The 21,049-nt window shown below is 37.6% G+C and overlaps 1 protein-coding gene across 1 annotated transcript; it reads left to right on the top strand.

Annotated features, from left to right (window-relative positions):
- Nucleotides 1-547: 547 nt before the first annotated feature.
- Nucleotides 548-8,828, top strand: gpr63 (G protein-coupled receptor 63). The gene is made up of 2 exons (XM_059357045.1): nt 548-933; nt 5,702-8,828. The coding sequence occupies exon 2, from the start codon at nt 5,817-5,819 to the stop codon at nt 7,032-7,034; it is 1,218 nt and encodes a 405-aa protein (XP_059213028.1). The 5' UTR covers nt 548-933; nt 5,702-5,816; the 3' UTR covers nt 7,035-8,828.
- The last annotated feature ends 12,221 nt before the right edge of the window (nt 8,829-21,049 follow it).

Below are 21,049 nucleotides of genomic sequence, written 5' to 3' on the forward strand. Positions count from 1 at the left end.
TATTTTTGTGATTATAGAATCTTAATCTAAATAGGACACAGAAAGTTTAAGCAGATAAAATAAATATATCTAGAGTAATCACAGTTTTAAAACACTATTAGTACATGATCATTGTATCAAAAGCATCTTACATGATTAATCTATAAAAGCATAGAGAGAGGGCACACACACAGTTAGTGAATTACACATGCATAGATAGTGACCCAGTCAATCAGATGGTGATCCCCATGCACAGAGATAGAATCCAGAGACAGAAAACATATTATTTCTAACAGGTTGTATATTATATTTCTTTTAAAATGTCCATTTTGTAGTGGCAGAAATTTCTCGGTTGTGTATCTGAAGTGCAATCTCACACCTCAAAGCTCTTTCCTTGGACGGGCGTACTCTTTCTTATTTTGAAAGTCTACAGAGGAAGTGGTGTTTGTTTATGCTGTACGCCTTGTCGCAGGTAGCCGACGGCGGGTGTAGTTGGTAACAGTGTGGTGATCATTTGGGCAACATACATACAGTACATGGCCTGATACATTCGGTCCTGGAGGAGGGGCAGCTTACATCTCACATCTGTGTGAAGAGAAGGATGAAAAAGAAGCTTGACAAATTTCGCTCTATACAAACGTGGATAATCAGTGCGGGGTCTCTCGTGCTCCCGTGGAAACAAAGCGACACCAACCAAATGCGGAATTTACTTTATCTCCGACTTCAGCTGTGTATGTAGTGGCTCCACCGGCGATCGCGCTGCTGTTTAGATTTATACAGCTTCGGGACTTAACGTTACATTTGAAGAAGCATCGTTGGCCTGCTAGTTTCGTAAAAAAAACCTCTTTCACGCCTTGACTACAACGAGGAGGAGAAAGCTTTTTGGGCGGCGAGATGCACCATTTGGAGGGCTGAGCTGTAGCTCCTGAGCTTCAACATGGGAGAAGGAAGCAGGTAATGTCAATGGAAACCGTTTAAACCAGGGATGGGCAACTTAAATGCTGGAGGGGGCCACAATTTTTCATCGACACTACCTCAGGGCCACATATAGGACCGTGCACTTAACCAGATATGATGAAACTGCAATTTTAAATATGTTTACAGTGCAGTAACTTAACATATTTCATGCTCAAATGCATGCATAACAGTATAAATAGGAATACAAAAGGTTTGAAGCAAATAAAAAATAACCACTTACTGTGATTTCTTTTTTTTCAGTGCAAAAACAACAGGCCAACATTAATTGCAATAATTTTGTGCATTTTTACACTGCACTGATTTCATGCTCAAATGCATGTAGTTGTACTGAGGGCCATTTCAAGTGAGGGTGCAGGCCGTATGTGGCCCCCTGGGCCTCCAGTTGCCCATCCCTGGTTTAAACCCATGCAGGCTTTGCCAACAGCACAATGAAAATATTATCCCCACAGATATTCGCTAAATCCTGATATGAAGATGTAAATGCAGCCTCTCTCTTCCAAACACCCACTGCTCTCGTCCTCCTCAGAGATGTAACTCTCCATGGACTCCATGAATCACTGTTTGTCGTCTCAACCATTTTGGTGTCAAAACAATGGAGCAGTTGAGCCTGTATTTCAGAATAACCTACGATGTTACTGTCAAAGTAAACGGCGAGCAGTGAGCTGCTGGGGTTGGCCTCCACCGCTTTTATTGGAGGTTGATGAAGTGAAAGCCTGGTGTGATTGAGATGTTTTTTTATTTGACTTCGATGTTCATTACATTGAACTACATTTTCAGACACATAGGAGTTCATTTCACAAATACTCAAATGTAATATATATAATACAATATGAACCTCTTCTCTTTACACCATAATCTGTATGGCCACTTACTAGCATATTAGAATTTGTTATAGTCAGTATACTGCCCTGATTCATATGTTCTATATGTAAAACAATGTATACCAAACTTAATACAGAGACTGAACAAAATCTGGGTTTGGCAATACAAATGAAAACATTTCCTGCACAGCTATTAAAAAGAACTGTGGAATTAATTCACTACTAAACACTAAATGTTGAAGTTGGAGATGATCAAAGCACTTCTGTTGGGGTGAGGTGGTTAAATCCGGTTACATTGCATTTATTAAATTAAATGTAGCAAAATTCAAGATCAAAAATTCAAATATTTCAGCACTTTAAATGAATAACTGTTCAGTATTTAGTTATGGCTGTCACCTGCAACCTGGCCCCGGATAAGCAGATGAAAATGGATGGATGGATGATTTAATACCCAGCATGATTAAATAAATTCCAATACAAGGCCTACCTTCAACTAGATTGTAGATTTAACATCATGCCATTATTCCTGGTACCTTCACTGCCTCCCTAGACTGAAAAGCTATCATTACTTTAAAGGAGAACTTAGGTACTTTTCAATCTAGACCCTATTTTCCCCTGTTTTTGTGACAAATGGGAACAATAGTCTTTAAATTTGATCCAGTGATGTGCACCATCAATGTCTGCCCACCACCTGCTAGTCAGGGTGGAGGTAACGTTACTAGCTAACAATATTGTAGCATGGCAGAATAGCAGCAAATACAGTAACTCAACCAGCCAGTTGTCAGTGCAAAATATCAACCGGGTCATGACTGATCTATATATAGCTTAATCACCCCGCAGTATTACATTGCAGCCTGTTTTGTGGGTATTCACTTGTTTTTGAAATTGCATTTATTATGGCCTTTCTTTGCTTACATATTGTGTCAGACTAATGCATCCTACAGACTCTATATTATGAGTCTGCTGTAGCCATTTACCTCCATTGACTCTACATTTTTGTGAGACAGACGGACATTACTTTCACAGACACATTATCCAGGTTTAACAATGCCATCTGAAATCCATGATACACTCTGACAGGTTGTAATTACCATAAATAGTAAATCGTACTATCATGTATTTACTGGGCAGGTTTCCACTGCTCGTTTTGTCTCCTGAATCCCCATTGCTTTATTATTATTATTTGAACAATTCCCAGTCTTTCAGAAAACCAAGTACCCGATCATCCTTTCTTACTGTAGGTTTACTTGATTGCTTGCAGGCTGGAGTGGCTATTTTAACATTTAGGTCACTCCAACCCTAAAGGAAGGGAAATAGATGTGGTGTTACCTCTTCTGAAGAGGTAGACTGCAGCACAAGTATCATGATCCACAAGGCACACGTCCTTTAGAAAACTGTCTGTTTATGGATGTGAGGTGAATGAAGCAGGAAGTAGACCAAGATGAAACCAGTTTCTTATTTGCCCTCTTTACCATGTCCTCATTGTGATGAAGCAGTGGGTAATTGCAGCAGATAATATGCCTGTCATCATCATATGAATAAAGCAAAGACTTCCCAGCTTCTCTGCTGCCAGACTGTTTATCTCCTTACTACAGCCTTTTCTCTCTTGACTGTCTTGGTGACATGAGATAACGCTGTCTGTTAAATGGCTACATATCCAGGCATCAAAGCAGCATCCAGCCTGTGTTTTAACATGGCTACAAAAAGGCTGACTTGCACTGTTCTTATAAAAATAACCTTGATTTTTACACCCACACATGACTACAAATCAATGAAAACTTTAATTTTACATTTATAATAGACTGAATCATCTTAAGGACTGACAAATGGGCTCTTTTCCACAGCACATTTATTATTTGGCATTTGCTGTAAGCCATTGTAAATGATCCCAGGCAGTCTGAAATAACAGTGTCCAGTGTTTATACAAGTGATAAGGGTTTTTATTGCAGTATTTGACTTGTCCCCAGTTGAATTCTGGCTGTTGGTTACTGGCAACAGTTAAGGAAAGCACTTTAACAGGCTTTCTTATCTTATTTCAGGCAAACAGAGGATATGTTTTATTTATTTTTAGGCAAATGTTTTCCAGTTGCATTTCCCTGTATATTATATTTCATAATTTTGGGAATGACACTATTTAATTTTTTTGCTGAATTGAAATGATATATAGGTACAGTACATTAAGTACTGAGCTGTTGTCAGGACATTGTTAGCCTAGTTTAGCATAAGGCACTGAACAGAGATGGAAGAAACTGTCTGGCTCTAACCAAAGTTAAAAAGTAAAACTTCCAACACATCATTTATTAACATGTTGAGTCTGTACACAAACAGAGTTAAGATATTCCTTTGTTGATTTATGTAGGGAGTTTTAATCTTACTTTAATCCCTTTGAATATGTGTAGCATGCAAATTAATGTCAAATTGTAGATTAACTTGCTTTAACTCATTCACCCTACACCAGTACTCAAGTGCTTGAGGCCTAGAGTATTTTTTTTATGTATTTATCTTTTTACTTTGTGTTTAGCTATACTAGTGCAGTGCCCGTAGGAAGTATGTATTCGTATAGTGGGAGATGCAACATAAGAAGTGAATAAAGCTAAATCTCTGCTTAGCATGCTAATGGCGAATAACAGAATTTGCACATTACATGCAGACCACAACAACGTCTGCAACTCCATAAAACACTTACTTTTCATAAGGTTCGCACACCATCCAGCACATACACATTGAACATTGATATTTGCAGGAAACTATTCAAATGTTATTGGAAAATCAAACCTTGTAGCGCACTTTAAAACTCTGAAAAATGGGTAGGCTAAATAGACTTACAGGTGAGATGAGTCAGGCGTGGAAATCCAGAGTGAATTGGGTTACTGAGCAGGTGTAGGCCTATCACACAATGGGGCGGAGCTCCCATAAAAGGCGTCTGATCCGCAACACGTCCTACGTAAATAATGATGATTTTTGAAAAATCTTCTTGATAGATAGATGCAGTATGATATACATACAGATAATAGCGTTGGGCCATTCCATGACTGAATTGGCCACATAACATCAGCCATTAGTTGAATCTAATAGTTTAATAATAAGTTTGCATGGCAGCATTGGCTAATGTTACTTGTTGCTATTTCATTACAATGAAGTGACATAACATTAATGGACATGACTATAGGTGATGTGAATAAAACTTAATACTCTAGGCTATGTTGTTGAGTTGCCTCTTAGTGAAATGCTTTGAGTAAATTTCGGTTCCCTCTCAGTAAGATGCAGGGCTTTTACTATGAAATTTAAGAATGGAAGGAGTGAAATGGTAAATGTGCTACCATCATGGTTCAGACTACAAACTAATTACAGACCCTATTAGTTTCTTTTTTCTTTTCTGTGGCATGTACTTCGAAACCTTCAAAAATGAAGGGCAGACTTTGTCCAAGTTCCATGGTTTACTTAATCTTTAATCATGACATTGTAATGGAATCCATCATGCTTTGACACATACAAAATTGGAAATGGAACAAATTCTGTTGAAGGAAAGTAATCTGCATATATAATCAATGGATAAAGATGCAAAGCAAATTCAAAGACACTGCTTTACTGTCAATACTAATAACGTGTCTCTTTCTGGTAGAGCAGGGGTCGAGCTAATCCATGAAAGGGCCAAGGATGCTGCAGGTTTTTGTTCCCACCAAGCAGGAGGACACCTCACTCATCTCATTTAGTCACCTGAACTGTCAGTTTGACACCCCTGTGGTAGACTCTGTGTGTTTGAGAAAGATGGCAGTGTGAATGTGGAGATGCAGGCCAATAACCCTGAAATGATTACAGGCTCACTGACAATGTTATTACAACTCCAGGGGGAATTCTGATGGGAATGATGTTGGCATTTTCTGATTTCGTTGGCATTGACTACCTTTTTGTGTACATCCTAGGGTATCGTAGCCATGAAGACGCCGCCATATTTCGCTGATCTGGGAATATACGCACCTATGGCATCATGTTTAGTGTGAGCTCACCAGCAAGGATGCCTGTTCACCCTGGAGAAGAATGGTTCACTCCACTACTGTTCCCCTTCCAGAGGCAGGGGACATTAACGCCAGTCTCTGCTGCCTCGTTAAGGGGCTGTTGAACCTTTCAGAGAGGCTAACGATGGAGAACATCTCCATGGGCTCCCGGTCACCCCAGGATCCAGCCACACCAACCCCGGAGTCCCCTGAGAGCCTGCAAGGCGTCGGCCTACCTCTGCAGATCTTCTTCTGCTTTGTCATGGCCGCCATCCTGCTTGTGGCTCTGTTGGGAAACATGGTGGTGTGCTTGATGGTGTACCAGAGATCTGCCATGCGTTCAGCCATTAACATCCTTTTGGCGAGCCTGGCGTTTGCAGACATGATGCTGGCCATCCTGAACATGCCCTTCGCTCTGGTGACCGTTGTGACCACCAAGTGGATTTTTGGAGACGTTTTTTGTCGAGTTTCAGCCATGCTCTTTTGGTTTTTTGTGATGGAGGGTGTGGCTATTCTGCTTATAATAAGCATAGACCGTTTTCTTATTATTGTCCAGAAGCAAGATAAGCTTAGCCCACAGAGAGCTAAGCTGCTCATAGTGGTCACATGGGGACTCTCTTTTATTTTCTCTTTCCCCTTGGCTATCAGTTCCCCTTCCCTACAGATTCCTCCCAGGGCCCCTCAGTGTGTATTCGGCTACAGCGTTGAGCCTGGTTACCACACCTATGTACTGGTATTAATGCTAGTCTTCTTCTTCCTACCTTTCATGGTCATGCTGTACACATTTATGGGGATCCTGAACACCATCCGCCACAATGCCATCCGCATCCACAGCCACCCAGACAGCATCTGTCTGAGCCAGGCCAGCAAACTGGGTCTGCTGAGCCTCCAGAGGCCTTTCCAAATGAACATAGACATGAGCTTCAAGACCCGTGCCTTCACCACCATCCTCATCCTCTTCTCTGTGTTTACAGTGTGCTGGGCACCCTTCACTGCCTACAGTCTGGTTGCTACCTTTAGTGATAGCTTCTACCACAAAGACAGCTTTTTTCAAATTAGCACATGGGTCCTGTGGTTGTGCTACCTCAAGTCAGCCCTCAACCCTCTCATTTACTACTGGCGGATCAAAAAGTTCCGCGACGCCTGCCTTGATCTGATGCCCAAGTACTTCAAGTTTCTTCCTCAGCTGCCAGGCAACACCAAGAGACGCATACAACCGAGTGCAGTTTACGTGTGCGGAGAGCATCGCTCTGTGGTATGAAGGATAAATCCACCCTCAAACACTGTTAAAAACGGATTTTTACACAATGTATCTTGCAGTTCTGAGCCTGTTTTGTTGTTTGGTGATATACTTCTCTTGACATGTGATCAGAATGAAAATAGCACTGCATTAAAAACAGCAAGGGGCTGATCTGTTGCAAGTACTAGTGAGAAAACATAAGACCATCAAGGAAATCCACTTTTTGTCTTTTGTGAGTTTTAGGACTAATTAGATACCAAATGACCTGTGCACCATGGTGAATATCATTTGATTTTTAAAACTGGAACAGGGCTTGGTATTGTTTGAACTTTTCTGAAATGTAACCTGGGTAGTTCGTCCCTGATACCATCCTTAAGGAATATAACAGAATTTTCTTCAAAACTCTTTTTTACATGAAAAAAGAAGCCAAACTTAGCAAATGTTAAACAGAAAATATAAACAGCTTTACAAGAGCTTTGCCTTATAAATTACAGCATAGATTTTTAAATTATCTGTCTGATTAGAAAATATTCTGATGATATTCAAATTATGTTGCATTTCCTTGCTGCAGCCCCTGCAGTGTTTGATGCAGTGCTAATGTTGGTGTCAGTTTTTCTCTGAGGTTTGACAACAATCAGGGTGTGTATGAAGACTCTCAGTAGATCATGGAACATCAGATTGGTCAAGGCAACTGGACTTGCCGTGTGGAAGAACCAGATTCCCATTTTGAAAGAGGAAAAATATAGTTGCTGTACTGATATGATTTGCAGTAGTATTTTCTACATTATATTTGTCACAAGGTCATTTCAAATTGCTCCTCATACAGTCGATTGTAGCTGATATTTCTAAAACTTGAATCCAGATACAAAATTTGAACTTGTAACTACCCTGAAAGTCCAGTTGCCTTTGCGTGTGTGGAGATTAGTTCATTCAGTTCATTATATATCCAGAAGTACCAGCTGAAAGACAGCTGTGTTGGCTGTTTTGTCTCAGTCTGACCAAACAACAGGTACATTTCTCTTTGATTTAGTTATTGTAGATAAAGAATCTCACTGGAAAAATCTTTTCATAGATGTGTGTAAGATTTTTACCTTAATACAGTTAAAATTGGCAAAATTATTATGGTAGTCATAACTGTCTGATCAAAGTCAACAAGAATACTAAACTGATCTTTAACAGGTTTGAAAACCTTTTTTTTTTTTTGGTACAAAACATATTTCAATTGGATAGTCAGCTTTATAGATAGACCAGAATGCAGTGCAGACGTTTCCAGCTGAAGAAAGAACCTTGGATGATGTTCTGTGCTATCACTATAACTCCACCTACACATCAGAAACTCATTTGAAGGTGATGCAATGTCCTTCTGTGTAATAAAAGAAACCTTCTAAGTGAAGTAGTTGACTGAAGGAAACTGTAAAAGTAAATGAAAACACTTTTATAACTCATGGAATGCACTGAATGGCACATACTGTGTGAGAGTATAAACTGATGAAGTTTTCCTTTAATGTTGTACGATGAAGACGGGCGCTGCTGGGTTCCACTTGACTATACCTTTTTCTTGCCACTGGGATCATGAGTCATGGGGAAAGGACAGTGTGTTTAAGCTGCATAGAATTTATTTTATGAGGCATGTAAATTAATAGCTTAAATGGAATTTGAATATGGTCAGAAAGTGGCCACGACACATTTGGACGTGTGTATTTCTATTTAAATGTTTTGGATGTGCCTATTGATTAGTCCATTTGCCAGTCAGAATGCTGCTATATCTGGTGAAAATGTGCAATTTCAGTGTACTGTACTGTTGAATGTAATAAAGAAATAGACATTTCTTACCTTGGTAAACTGTTTTAAGCATTTTTTTTGTTTGCATATCTGTTGTGGATAAATAAAGCATCCTTTGTGAAGGTCATTGGTAAGTTCTGGTGACAAAGAAGACAATAGAAGGTCCAGCTGCGGCAAAGCCTAACTGCAGTAACTACGCAAAGGGTAAAACTGAGGAAAAACTGCTTTAAAGTTTTTTAAACTGGCCAGCCAAATTGGTTATCGGTAGGTAAGTGATATGACACTTATTTCTACATGTATTGATGATGTAATATTTATGCTAAAAAATCATGACAATTTATTTGACCTTTGAGCCCAAAAATGTAGTTACTGCACCCTGCTTTTGCATTGCAGTAAAAGGTTCTAATAGTAATGCAAAATAGAGTGCAATAACTACAATGTTGTTGTCTTTCAGCTTTTATAATTTGTTTTCAGTAAAACATTTTCCAATGGAATTTGTTATAAGTGTATTTAAAACAATTATATAACAAGTCTATTCAAATATTTCTGTATTTTAGATTTAATATAAAGTAATGTTATATTTTAGTCTTAATATAATTAGGGCCCGAGCAGGCAATGACCTGCGAGGTCCCTATTGTATTTCGAATACAATAGGGACTGCGTTACAGGGGGCCTGTCTATACCAGCCCTATGAATGTCATTGCCTTAAGTGTTATAGTGTGGCCACGGTACCAAATATGAAATTAGACTGCCACCACAGTGCCACCTAGGGGCCGATCAATAAAACCTTAAAGGGTTATCCTCAGGAGGGCATTGACAATAATTGTACCAAGTTTTGTATAATAATGCACAAACTATCCCTTTAATCCTCATACAGTGTCTGAAGGAGGACCCTTAACTGATATGTATAAGTTAGAAGAGGCAGGTAGCAATGGTGGAAAGTAACTATGTACATTTACTCAAGTACTGGACTTAAAGTACAATTTTGAGGTACTTTTATGTACATTTTATATAACTTTATACTTCTACTCCACTACATTTTAGTAGTATTGTACTTTTTACTCCTCTACATTTACTGAAGTAAAGGCTCTGAATACTTCTTCCACCACTGTCCGTTTTACTTCTTTACTTTTTTTTTTTACTTTTTTTCCCCCTTTTTTTTAAACTTAAAAAAAAATAAATAAATTAAATTAAATTAAAATTAAATTTTTATTTTTTTTTAACTTTTTTTAAAACTTTTTTTATTTTTCAGGTCGAGTACTGCGCATGCGCGGCCCCGCTGTTTACTGCGCATGTGCGGCTTTTCAGTGTACTGCGCATGCGCGGCTTTGCAGCGCATGTGCAGTAAACAGCAGGGCTGCGCATGAACCTGACCTGAAAAATTAAAAAAAAAGTTTAAAAAAAGTTTTTAAAAAAGGTTTTTAAAAAAAGTTTTGTTTTGAGTTGGACTTTGTAGTTGCTGCAATTTTTACATCATCATTTCTCTGAAAAAAAGTAAAATTGAAATCTAAAACTTTGTCACAAGATAAAACAGACATCAAGGAGTTCATTTTTAGTTACTCAATTTTGACATAAAACGTAGTTACTGCAGTTAGACTTTGTAGGGCAGTGCTGTTCCACTAGTTTATATCTCTCAATACAAACTCTCCTTTGTTCTCTTGGTTGTTGTTTTTTTCTGAATGACACAATTTTCCTGTCATTTACTATGCTTATTGTCGGATAAATTAATTTACAAAGAGGCTCAATATGGAACTCTGTGATTGGAAATTGTCTCGAGACATGTGAAGTAAACCACACAACACCAGGTCATGTGGTACAGCTGGAGCTTTGCTATGCTGTGATGTATCAATTTCCAATCTGATTTTGAATAAGTAAGGATGAGTGAGTACACCATTATGTATATCTGTTCAGCTGAACTAATGACCCGTATCTGAACTCGGAATGGGCGGGACCTCTAGTTTAAGCCAAACCCACAAAGATGTTTTACTTTGTTTTTACTGAAAAAAAACGGCAGCTTTGGTTGCCAGAACTTTACCGTAATTAATATGGTACAACTTTTTTTAATAATAATAATATTACAGTAAAAAGATATTGGCACTGTTGATTTCACGTTTAAGATTGCCAATTTATTCTATTTTTTACCGTATAAATAAAAAGTTTTTCCATCAAAAGAAATGCTGTTTTGCCATTTAATTGACAAGAAAATACTTTACAAATGCAGCATAATTAAATATTTTACCATTAAATATAACAGTATATTTTTGTTAGAGATACAGTGTTTAGTACATTTAACAGTTAGAAAAAGTATTTTTTACAAAAGATAAATGCAAAAGTTACAGTGATATAACAGTATATTTTTGTTACAAACACGATGCCAGTGTATTTTACAATGGAATAAAGTATTTGTTTTTTTTTTATGAAAAAAATACTGTTTCGGCTGATATATACGGTGTTTCATTGTTACTGAAACTGAATTAACCCATTTATCATTTTACAGTCTTTTACTGTCATGGTTTAGCAGTATTTCACCTTAAAATCTACAGACATATTTTACAGTGAAAGCCCCGTTATCTGTACTAAATACATGTCATTTGGGCATTTGGCTGAATCCTATGAATATGTTGTAATTTGTAAAACCTGAAACCCCTGATGTCGTATAGAAACTTTTAAGAGATTAAAGACCTGATAAAAGATTAGATTAATATACCAACAATACCAGTAGTTTAAGCCTCTGTTAGGATGTCAGATATTTTCTATGCTGGGCATGATTCACTCTTCAGTCCTTTTTGTGTCTTTTGTTTAGTGAAATAACCTCTTTAAATGTCAATATATTATTGATGTGACCAAGTGCACCAAAGAAGGTATCAGTTTTAACGTGAAATATATTATGTTTGTACAGTTTTCAATTGAATATATGTGACAAAGGATTGGCATTCTGCTTTATTTGTGTTTTAAGACAATGCCCAAACTTTTAGAATTGGGGTTGACATACAGGTACATCTCAGAAAATTAGAATATCGTGAAAAAGTTCAATATTTTTTGTCAATTGTTTCAGAAAGTGAAACTCGTACATTAGATTCATTACACATAGAGTGAAATATTTCAAGCCTATATTTCTTGTAATTTTGATGATTATGGCTTACAGATAATAGAAACACAAAACTCAGTGTATCAGAATATATGACATAAGCTCAATTTAAAAAACTGGACTTCAGAAAACACAGTGGACCAACACCAGCAGAGGACATGGCCCAAATCACCACTGACTGCAGACTCCAATATTAAACTTTTTCACAATATTCTAATTTTCTGAGACACTGAGTTTTGGGTTTTCATTATTCTAAGCCAGAATCATCAAAATTACAAGAAAAACAGGCTTGAAATATTTCACTCTATGCGTAATGAATCTATATATTATATTACTTTCGCTTTCTGAAATAATTGACAAAACATATAGAACTTTTTCATGATATTCAATGTTTTTTTTTTTTTAGATGTACCTGTATTTACATTCACCTACATCTCAACAGGATTTACAGCACAGGAACACTCAAGGCCCACAGCACAATTACTAGAAATAAATTCACCTGTATCTCAACAACACAGGATTTACAGTGCAGGAGCACTCATTAAAGCCAGCTGTACAGTGTTGGAGCTCTCCTATTGCCATGAATGGCTGAGACTATGTGTTAATAACAGTAACTGCACACAGAGGACCTGGGCCTGGGAGATCTAACATTTTGAAGATCACATTGGAATTATGTAATGTGTTTTTTTCTGCCCTCTGAAAATGTAGTGACAGGTTCCTGTTTTGCAGTGAAACTACTAGACACTAGTGAGAAAAAACCTAGAAATAGTGTTTCTTATCTGCAAACTGAGACTTCCAGGTATATAATTCACTGGATTAATCAAACACAGAAATTGCCATATGCTTATTTTATCAATCAGGTGTTCCTAATGTCATTAACAATGGCTCAGTTCTATATGATGATGAGTCCACGACCCTGAAACTGAGGTAGCGAAATGGAATTCAGCCATAATTTGTTCTATTATCTAGACCTGTGCTTTACTCACTGTCACATGACCAAGTGTCTTCTTTATCTGTTTTTGTAAACTACTGTATCATGATATATGAAAAAAGAAATGAGACATAATGTACGTAATAGAATGTTTTTCACCACCACTTCATGGTGTTAAAGAGACTGTGTAGCTTCTGTTAACCTCTATGGTACGCATTATGATGCCAGTTAGGAAAAAAATGTTTGGAGTGTTTTTTTGTCTTTTTGTGGAAGTTTTTGGGGTTTGTTGCCTGTTGCCATGTGTAGAAATTATAAGCCATTAAGACATGCAAAGTTCACTATAACAGTAGACTATGGCCTACAGAGTATAGTAATACCCTGAACTTTACTTTACTGCAACCAACATCAAATATATCTTTGTTAAACTGTAAAGATAACAGCAAAATTATGATGAAAAGTACGCTTTTGAACATTATATAAATATGTAAACACACACTACCAACATCTCATGCTGCTATGCTGATTACATAATGGTTCATTGCTGCCTCAAAGCAACATCGCAATTTTCGATAATGGTACGTTGTTGCCTCAGGGCAACAATTGCATTTTAACAATTTTCCATTATTTAATTAGAAAATAAATGATATGAAACTATCGAAAATGAAGGTTTAATCACCTATTAGTAGGAACATATTTTTTTCCAGGTGGAAAAAGGGCCAGGAAATATGTTTGATGTTTTCAGTGATTTTTTATGGCGCAAAATGGCAAATTAAAGCATCGCTAGTGGTTCTCTATACTCTTCCCTATTTTTTAAAGTATGGCATCACTCAAAAATACATTGTAGAAATTTGACAGGCCAAAAATGGGTATGTTGCCTGAGGCCAACACCGTACCATAGAGGGTTAAAGCTCGTTAGAATGAAGTGTTGCCTGTACAGGTGAACTATAGAACTAAAAATCATTCTTATGGTCAGCACAAAGAATCACTATGTAAGATAAATGTGTGTCCTCAGTGGATCTTCCATACAACACTGGACATGTGTACATAAATGTCAACATATCTTTATTCTGGATACATAAAGCAGTGGACAAACTCGCTCTGAACATCTGGTATACTGAGGCAGTTACTTGATCCTGTTTATGATCCATATTTGCGATTCAACTTTAGCATGGGGCACTAATATGTGTATCACAGTAGGACACAAGACTTGTATTCACATTCCCTTAAATCTTTACTTATGGTGAGTTCTCAGATAATATTCAGAGACTAAATGTAAGGAGGGCTATAATAGCATATGTAATGCTGTGTGCATGTAAATACATGATTTGATATGTAAGGTGTCACGTCTGGGAGCCCAGTGTGTTGATGTGATGCCTCCATGCATGCTCTGTGTTAATTATCCTCCTTCTAGTGCGTCACCTGTGTCTATTCTTTCCACTCAGGGACTCCACTTCCTGTCAAAGCCTCCGCTGAGGGCTTTCGCAAGGGTGAAATACGCCTGCTGTGCATTCATGCATTGCTCCTCCATACAATGGTTATCCCCAGAACTGCTATGATTTTGAACGTGCCTGCCAGTCAAATGCTTCACAGACAAGTCGACAGCATGTTATGCAATGCAGCTGGCAATAGAAAGGCCAGCGGGCTGTAAAGAGTGGCCGTGCCTGACAACCAGCCTTGAGTCAGTTTACAGTGTCACAGTTCTGTTTATTGTAGACAAAAGCTTTAGCTCTTATTTCTGTTTGCAGTGTCTTGCACCACAGAGTTCAAATTGAAACAAAGTGAATGTGTACTATATTTTTTCAGCCAGGCAAAGAGCTGCCCATAGGTACTGGATGACCAGGTGCCCCCTAAAGCCCTAATGTCACTGTGTGGAAAGTAGTTTGTGATCATTCCTTTCTGGTACGTATAGTTTGTAGATATTGTGCTTATATGTTGCATATTAATATATTAGACTACTGTGCAATAAACCTGGGGCCATGTAAGCTAGGAATAAATAAATGGATACCTTACCAAATCCAGATGGAGGAAGAACAGGAGATATTTAGGGTCCTAGCAAATACTTTTTGCCTCAAGAGTCTCCATGGAGATTTTTTCCAACGGTGCAAACGGTGCAATTTATAATACATTATTTTAGATGTACATTAAATATGTGTAGTGAAATGGAGAATGGTTTACTTCTGACACTTAGCAATAAATATTGATGATTAGAGTGTAAAAAATACATTCAAATAAGATATTATAAAAATGATTTGATTGGATCAGTCACACACACACACACACACACACACACACACACAGACACACGGTTGCCCTGCCATGCAGATGATTGGTTTTATTTGTCTAGGTTTCTCTGACACTTCTGCCTCAGTGTAATGGAGGTGAATCGAAGCGTGTATGTTGTGCTCAAAGTATTAAATATTATATTTGAAACAACACTAGAAACACTGTGAATAATTCACTGACTAATGAGCTACAATCCATTTCAAAGGATTTGTTTCTGAGCTCTGCACTCAGCGTTGGTCGCTGTTCAGTGCACTGAGGCTGACTCTGGGAACACATACACTGTCGTTAACCTTGTAAAGCTACACAAAAAGCCACTTGAATAACCACCACCACCCTCACAAGCTCATTGTAGAGATTAAGCAGCAGTCTAAATTTAAAAGTGAGCAGAACATCTTCATTCGCAAACTCAAAATTCCTCCTATTTGTAAGAAAGCTTCAGAAGGTTACTTGAATATGCTGATATTTCCAGGAAAATAGGCATCAAGTTTATGAATACATATAGAAAATAATGAAATGGACTTCAATAAAATGTTAAAAACAAATACATTTTAGTTTTAAAAAAATGTGTATAAAATACAAATATGGGTAACGTTTTATACTCAGGTCCTTGTAATAACCATTAATTAACAAGGAATAAGGCCCTTGTAAGTCCTTAAAAGATGCTTATTAACATTACTGTGTGTTTATAAGCCTATATAAGTGTTAATAATGGCATTATAATAAAGCTAATAGCAGGCTATAAGAGATGTATAATAAGAACATTAATAAAAGCCTCATGAGTATCTTATAATTCTTCATAATAGCATTATAAACACCCATAACCCACCCATTATGTCTTTGCCATGCCTTTATTAATCTTTTGTTTGCTTATTGATATTAAAATATACTTTATTGCTCATCTATTATAAGTTAACTATGCACTTGTTAACAGTTAACTATGCTTTTTGCAGCTAAAGGGATCTAAAACAAGAACAATGCCTTATTACTTGTTAATTAATGTTTTTTACAAGGACCTTAATATAAAGCGTTACCCAAATATGTATATGAATGAATATGACTGTAAGTCAACATTTAATTTGAAATAGAATGCCTTTGACAGCAGCCCACCTTTAATGTCAGCCCAAAAGACACATCAAAGAGCAGCTAATCTGTGTGGACTGTGACACATGAAAGCAGAGCAAATGAGGCAGCATGTAGCTTCATGTGGAAAACACCACCCATCCTGAAAAGGTCAGCACGGTGTATTCAAGCACATATAAAACTGGGGTCACCTCCAGTGACTTCTGTGACCCTTTGCATCTGGGTCAGCAACAGATAGTGCCAATGAGCACTAAGATGAGTAAAGTTTGATACGCTCCTGACTTGCGATTATAAAGGATGGTGTTCTTAATCAGCTTCCTCCCAGGGATTCATTATGCAGCCAGCTGTGAGTAATGAGCGTGCCCAGAGCTTTGAAGCTCACTTTAATCATAGCACTGAAGACTATTACTAAGCAACAGGAACTTGCAGATGTCTCAGAAGGGTGTGGGATGATGGTGGATGAAGAGATGTTCACCTAAGGAGATGTGATAAAGTCCAAGAGGCATTTGTGGCAATCCAACTATGTATCACCCTGGCATTGTTAGTATTCATTTAGGTATCGCTCAGTTTCAGTAACAGATGTCCGCTGTGTGTTTTTGAACCCAAACAAACAAGCCTGGCATGGCCCTAATTACAGTTTTGCCCTAAACTATTCTCCATGCAGGGGCTGCACAGTGGTGTAATGGTTAAGACTTCTCACCACGAATGTGGCCTGCAGCTCTTCTGTGTGGAGTTTGCAAGTTGTCCCTGTGTCAGCGTGGGTTCTCTCTGGGTCCTCAAACCTCCTCCCACAGTCCAAAGACATGCAGCTTCTATTGTTGACTCTAAATTGCCCGTAAGAGTGAATGAGAGCATAAATGGTTGTCTGTTTTGTTGTATTTTTGTGCAATGACAATAAATAATTCTATTCTATTCTATTCTATTCTATTCTATTCTATTATGTTTCTATGCACACTGCATATGTGCATATACACAATTAATGAATGAATGAATGGTATTCTCCATTGATCTGTTAGATCTGGTTGTCATCATCACTTTCTGGCTTCAGAAGAAAGAACATGATCATAAACATATATGAGAGTGTCATGGAATAGTGTGTTGAATGTTGAAATTCTTCCACAATCCACAAAATAATATGTTAAATGCATCTACAACAGACACATTAATATGGAGCCCCTAAAGGGACATGGTGAAAATTTTAAAAAAAACTTTGGTATCTTGTGAGCACGAGAAACATTTCTCGTGCTCACGAGAAAGTATCTTGTGAGCACGAGATATTTTCTCGTGAGCACGAGATAGTTTCTCGTGAGTGTAGACAGTTGTGTCAGACACTGTTTTGGTTATTGAGTGTTGCCGTACTAGCAGTAGTCACGTTCCAGTAGACTACTGGAACGTGATCTCTGACATGTTACTATGTTGTTAGCCGGCTGTTGTACACACACAAGTGCCTCCGCTGCCTGACTAATAATTGTGAATAAAACGGCTATTTGAATTAACACCAGAAGTGATTCTTTATAAAGTCAAGAAGTCAACATGGTGTCAGAAGTGGGATCTCCGCCGATGTGACAACGTTTTTCAGACAACTCGCTGAAACCGGTAGGAGCAACAGAAAACCACCGCACGAAAAAAAAAAAAAAGACTGCAAATGGCAGACGGATTCAGACGTCTGAACCCTCTGGTTTTCGACGGAAATGTAGCCGAAAACTGGCGCAAATTTGAACGTGAATATGAAAGATTCATTGCTGCAGCACACAGCAATAAACCTGCTATAACCAGAGCCTATATATTCCTCAATCTCGCGGGAACCGAGGCTATAGAGAGAGAGCAGACATTCACCTATGCGCCTGCAGTCATAATGGCAGATGGAGTTGTCACAACACCAGCGGAATCTAGGGAAGATCCTGACTGTCTGATAAGGAAATTGTCTTACAGACACCATGCGCGCATGCAATATGCATCTCGTGCTCACGAGAAAAGTATCTTGTGCTCACGAGAAAAGTATCTTGTACTCACGGGAAAATATCTCGTGCTCACGGGAAAATATCTCATGCTCACGAGAAAAGTATCTCGTGCTCACGAGATATCAAAGGTTTTTTTAATTTTCACCATGTCCCTTTAGGGGCTCCGTACATTTATACAAATTATGTTAAAAAAATATTTTGGCTAAAGTGAAAGTGAGCCATTCAAAGTATGTATTCAAAGTAATAGCTGATTTGTGCTTTCACACCTGCCGTCTTAAGAAGCTGCTGCTCTATGAATCTTAATGGGAACAAGCACTGGGATGTCTGGGTAACCTTGAGTGTATCTCCTGAGAATCCTAAATCTTCAGTGTGGGTTCATGTCCTCTATGAATTGTAGATTCTTTGGAATTTTATTTATAGAGATGAATTGTCTTGTTGCCCATGGTGACAACCATGCAATAATTAAATTATGTTGCAATGGCAGAACCGAAAGTTCAAAATAATGTAAGATTGCACAGCTTGAACAATGCTTTATAGGCTCCATAGTAATAATAATATAAAAATATAAGGCCTGTGATTGCTCAGGAAAACACTTAGTTTAGAAATGTTTGTGTACTTAATGTTGATGTCTCTATGTGCTGCCAAGGGAACCAGAGTCAACCAATGTCCCTGTTATCATTAGTACATTGTGAGCAAAGGTGAATTCAGAAGAGGCTTTTAGGGTTTTACATAAACAACATCCATTACATTGACTATATTGATTGTATGAACCACTTACATGGTCCTGTATAATACAATGTGGAGAGTGTTGGACTAACTGCTATCGTTAATGGCTGATTCTCACTGGGGCCAAAGGTGATTAAAATGAACCCATTTATGGTAACATGTTTTCATTAAAACATCCAAATCCACCAACTCTATACAGATGTAACTAAATTAATGTACTCATCAGCCCTGCCTGTAGGCCTACCTCTTAGCCCATTGATTTTTACTGGAGATGTGAACCATTAAAAATGGTCACTTTTAACCCTTTGATGCACAACATGGGTCTAAAGTGACCCGACTAATTTTTAATTTTCTATATCTTTGCAATAAATTAATTCCATCATTCAGTATTGCAGGTTTTCCTATACGTACTTGTTTTTGATCATCATACATCCCAATTTTTTGTTTTCATTTCTTACTTTTTGAATAAAAAAAAATATATATATATATATTTTTGTATCACTAATGCACTTCTATTGCACAAGGTAATTTTTGACCCATGTTGTGCATTAGAAGGTGTTTATATGTTGTCATCAATTTACCAATCACCAATTTAAAACCTGACGAAGAACATGAAGAAGACACAAATATTAACTATCCAATTTTGTTAAATTGGTGTTTTTCCAATGGAAATTATTATTTGGTGGCTCTAATAAGTCTCAAATATTAAAATATGTGATTTTCCAATGTAATCTGGTAGTTCTAACAACTCTTTTAAAGTGAAACCTTAAAATAAGACAAAGTTACACATATACTGAAATTGTTAATTTAGTGTATCACTTTTTGTATCACTACGCTTCTAATGCACAAGGTAATTTATGACCCATGTGTGTAAACTTGATGTAATAATACAAAAAATATTTTTCTTCATAAAGTATGAACGGAAAAATGGATGATCTGTTGTAATAAAAAACGAAAACACACAGCCAGCATTAAATAACATTGGAAATGAATGCGGGTAATTTTTGACCCATGTTGTGCATTGGAAGGTGTTTATATGTTGTGCATCAAAGGGTTAAAAGGCAATTATAAACTGACAACGGATTATAGATGTTTGTTTCTGGATGCCACTGTTAAGTACCGTTAGCCGTAGCTGGTGCGCTTTGTTTTCCCAGGCTCGTTCCCCGATCTTAGACATATTTGCATTGTAAAAGTGAGGCTTATGGGGATTCATAATTATAGAACATAAAAATATGTGGCATTTGTAAAATGTAACAGTGAAACTGACTATTCTGTTATGATCGAGGAGCTGATCATACTGCATTAGCTAGATGATAGCCCATTAGCTAACATTAGTTGAACAGTGTTCTACTTCCTCTTTAAGTTAACGCTAGTTGCCCCTACAATGTTGAAAATATTCCTCTTGAGTGTTGACTAAAGCTGACAATGGAACACTGTTCAGTTTTGCTCATGAAATCAGTTTTACAGGCAGGACATCTGAAGTGATACACAACAGACTTTTGAATACTTCAAGTGTAGGATCTGTAATGTCAAATGCAAAGTCTTCTTATGACCTCTTTCCTGTATGACATAGAATGGATGCCCACTACAGAGAAAAGATCTTTATTCAACTCTGCGTGCCCCTGATCTTGTTTTAAACTCAACTAAAAGCCACCACTGCATGCACTGTACAGTATGTGTATGCTATTTTGTAAAAAAAAAAAAATAATAATAATAATAAAAATGGATAGATGTTTATTTTCAATTAGTCTATTTTTTGATACCCTAAAGGGATTGCTGTGGTTTAAAATTTCATCAGTGTGTTTTGTATTGGTATGAATCATATTCTGAGAGTAGGAGGCCCTGTTCTGAATCTCTCATTTTAGAATGAAATTCCTCATTTGACATCTCTCGCTTGCCAAACCCGGAGGCCTTGGTGGAAAACAGAAAGCAAAAAGAAAGAAAAAGAATCCAGCCTCTGTGAGGAGATGCTTGTTTCCATGGCGATGTGGAGCATGTGCTTATGTGTATGATGACCTCACGCGTGCATATTTTCCTCACCAGCCTCCTCTTCTGCCAGGATGCAGACAGTGTGTCTGCCTCCACACAGCACATGGTGCAGTCACATGTCAGGCTCCAGTGTATAGGAGGGTTTTCTGCTCAAAACGTGAGAAATCCACAGGAGAAAATCACCATCTCAAGCCTA

The sequence above is a fragment of the Centropristis striata genome, chromosome 18, assembly GCF_030273125.1.
Source record: "Centropristis striata isolate RG_2023a ecotype Rhode Island chromosome 18, C.striata_1.0, whole genome shotgun sequence".
NCBI lineage: Eukaryota > Metazoa > Chordata > Actinopteri > Perciformes > Serranidae > Centropristis > Centropristis striata.

Excerpts from the sequence above, each read along its gene's own strand:
- gpr63 (XM_059357045.1), top strand. The coding sequence starts at position 5,817 with ATGGTTCACTCCACTACTGTTCCCCTTCCAGAGGCAGGGGACATTAAC.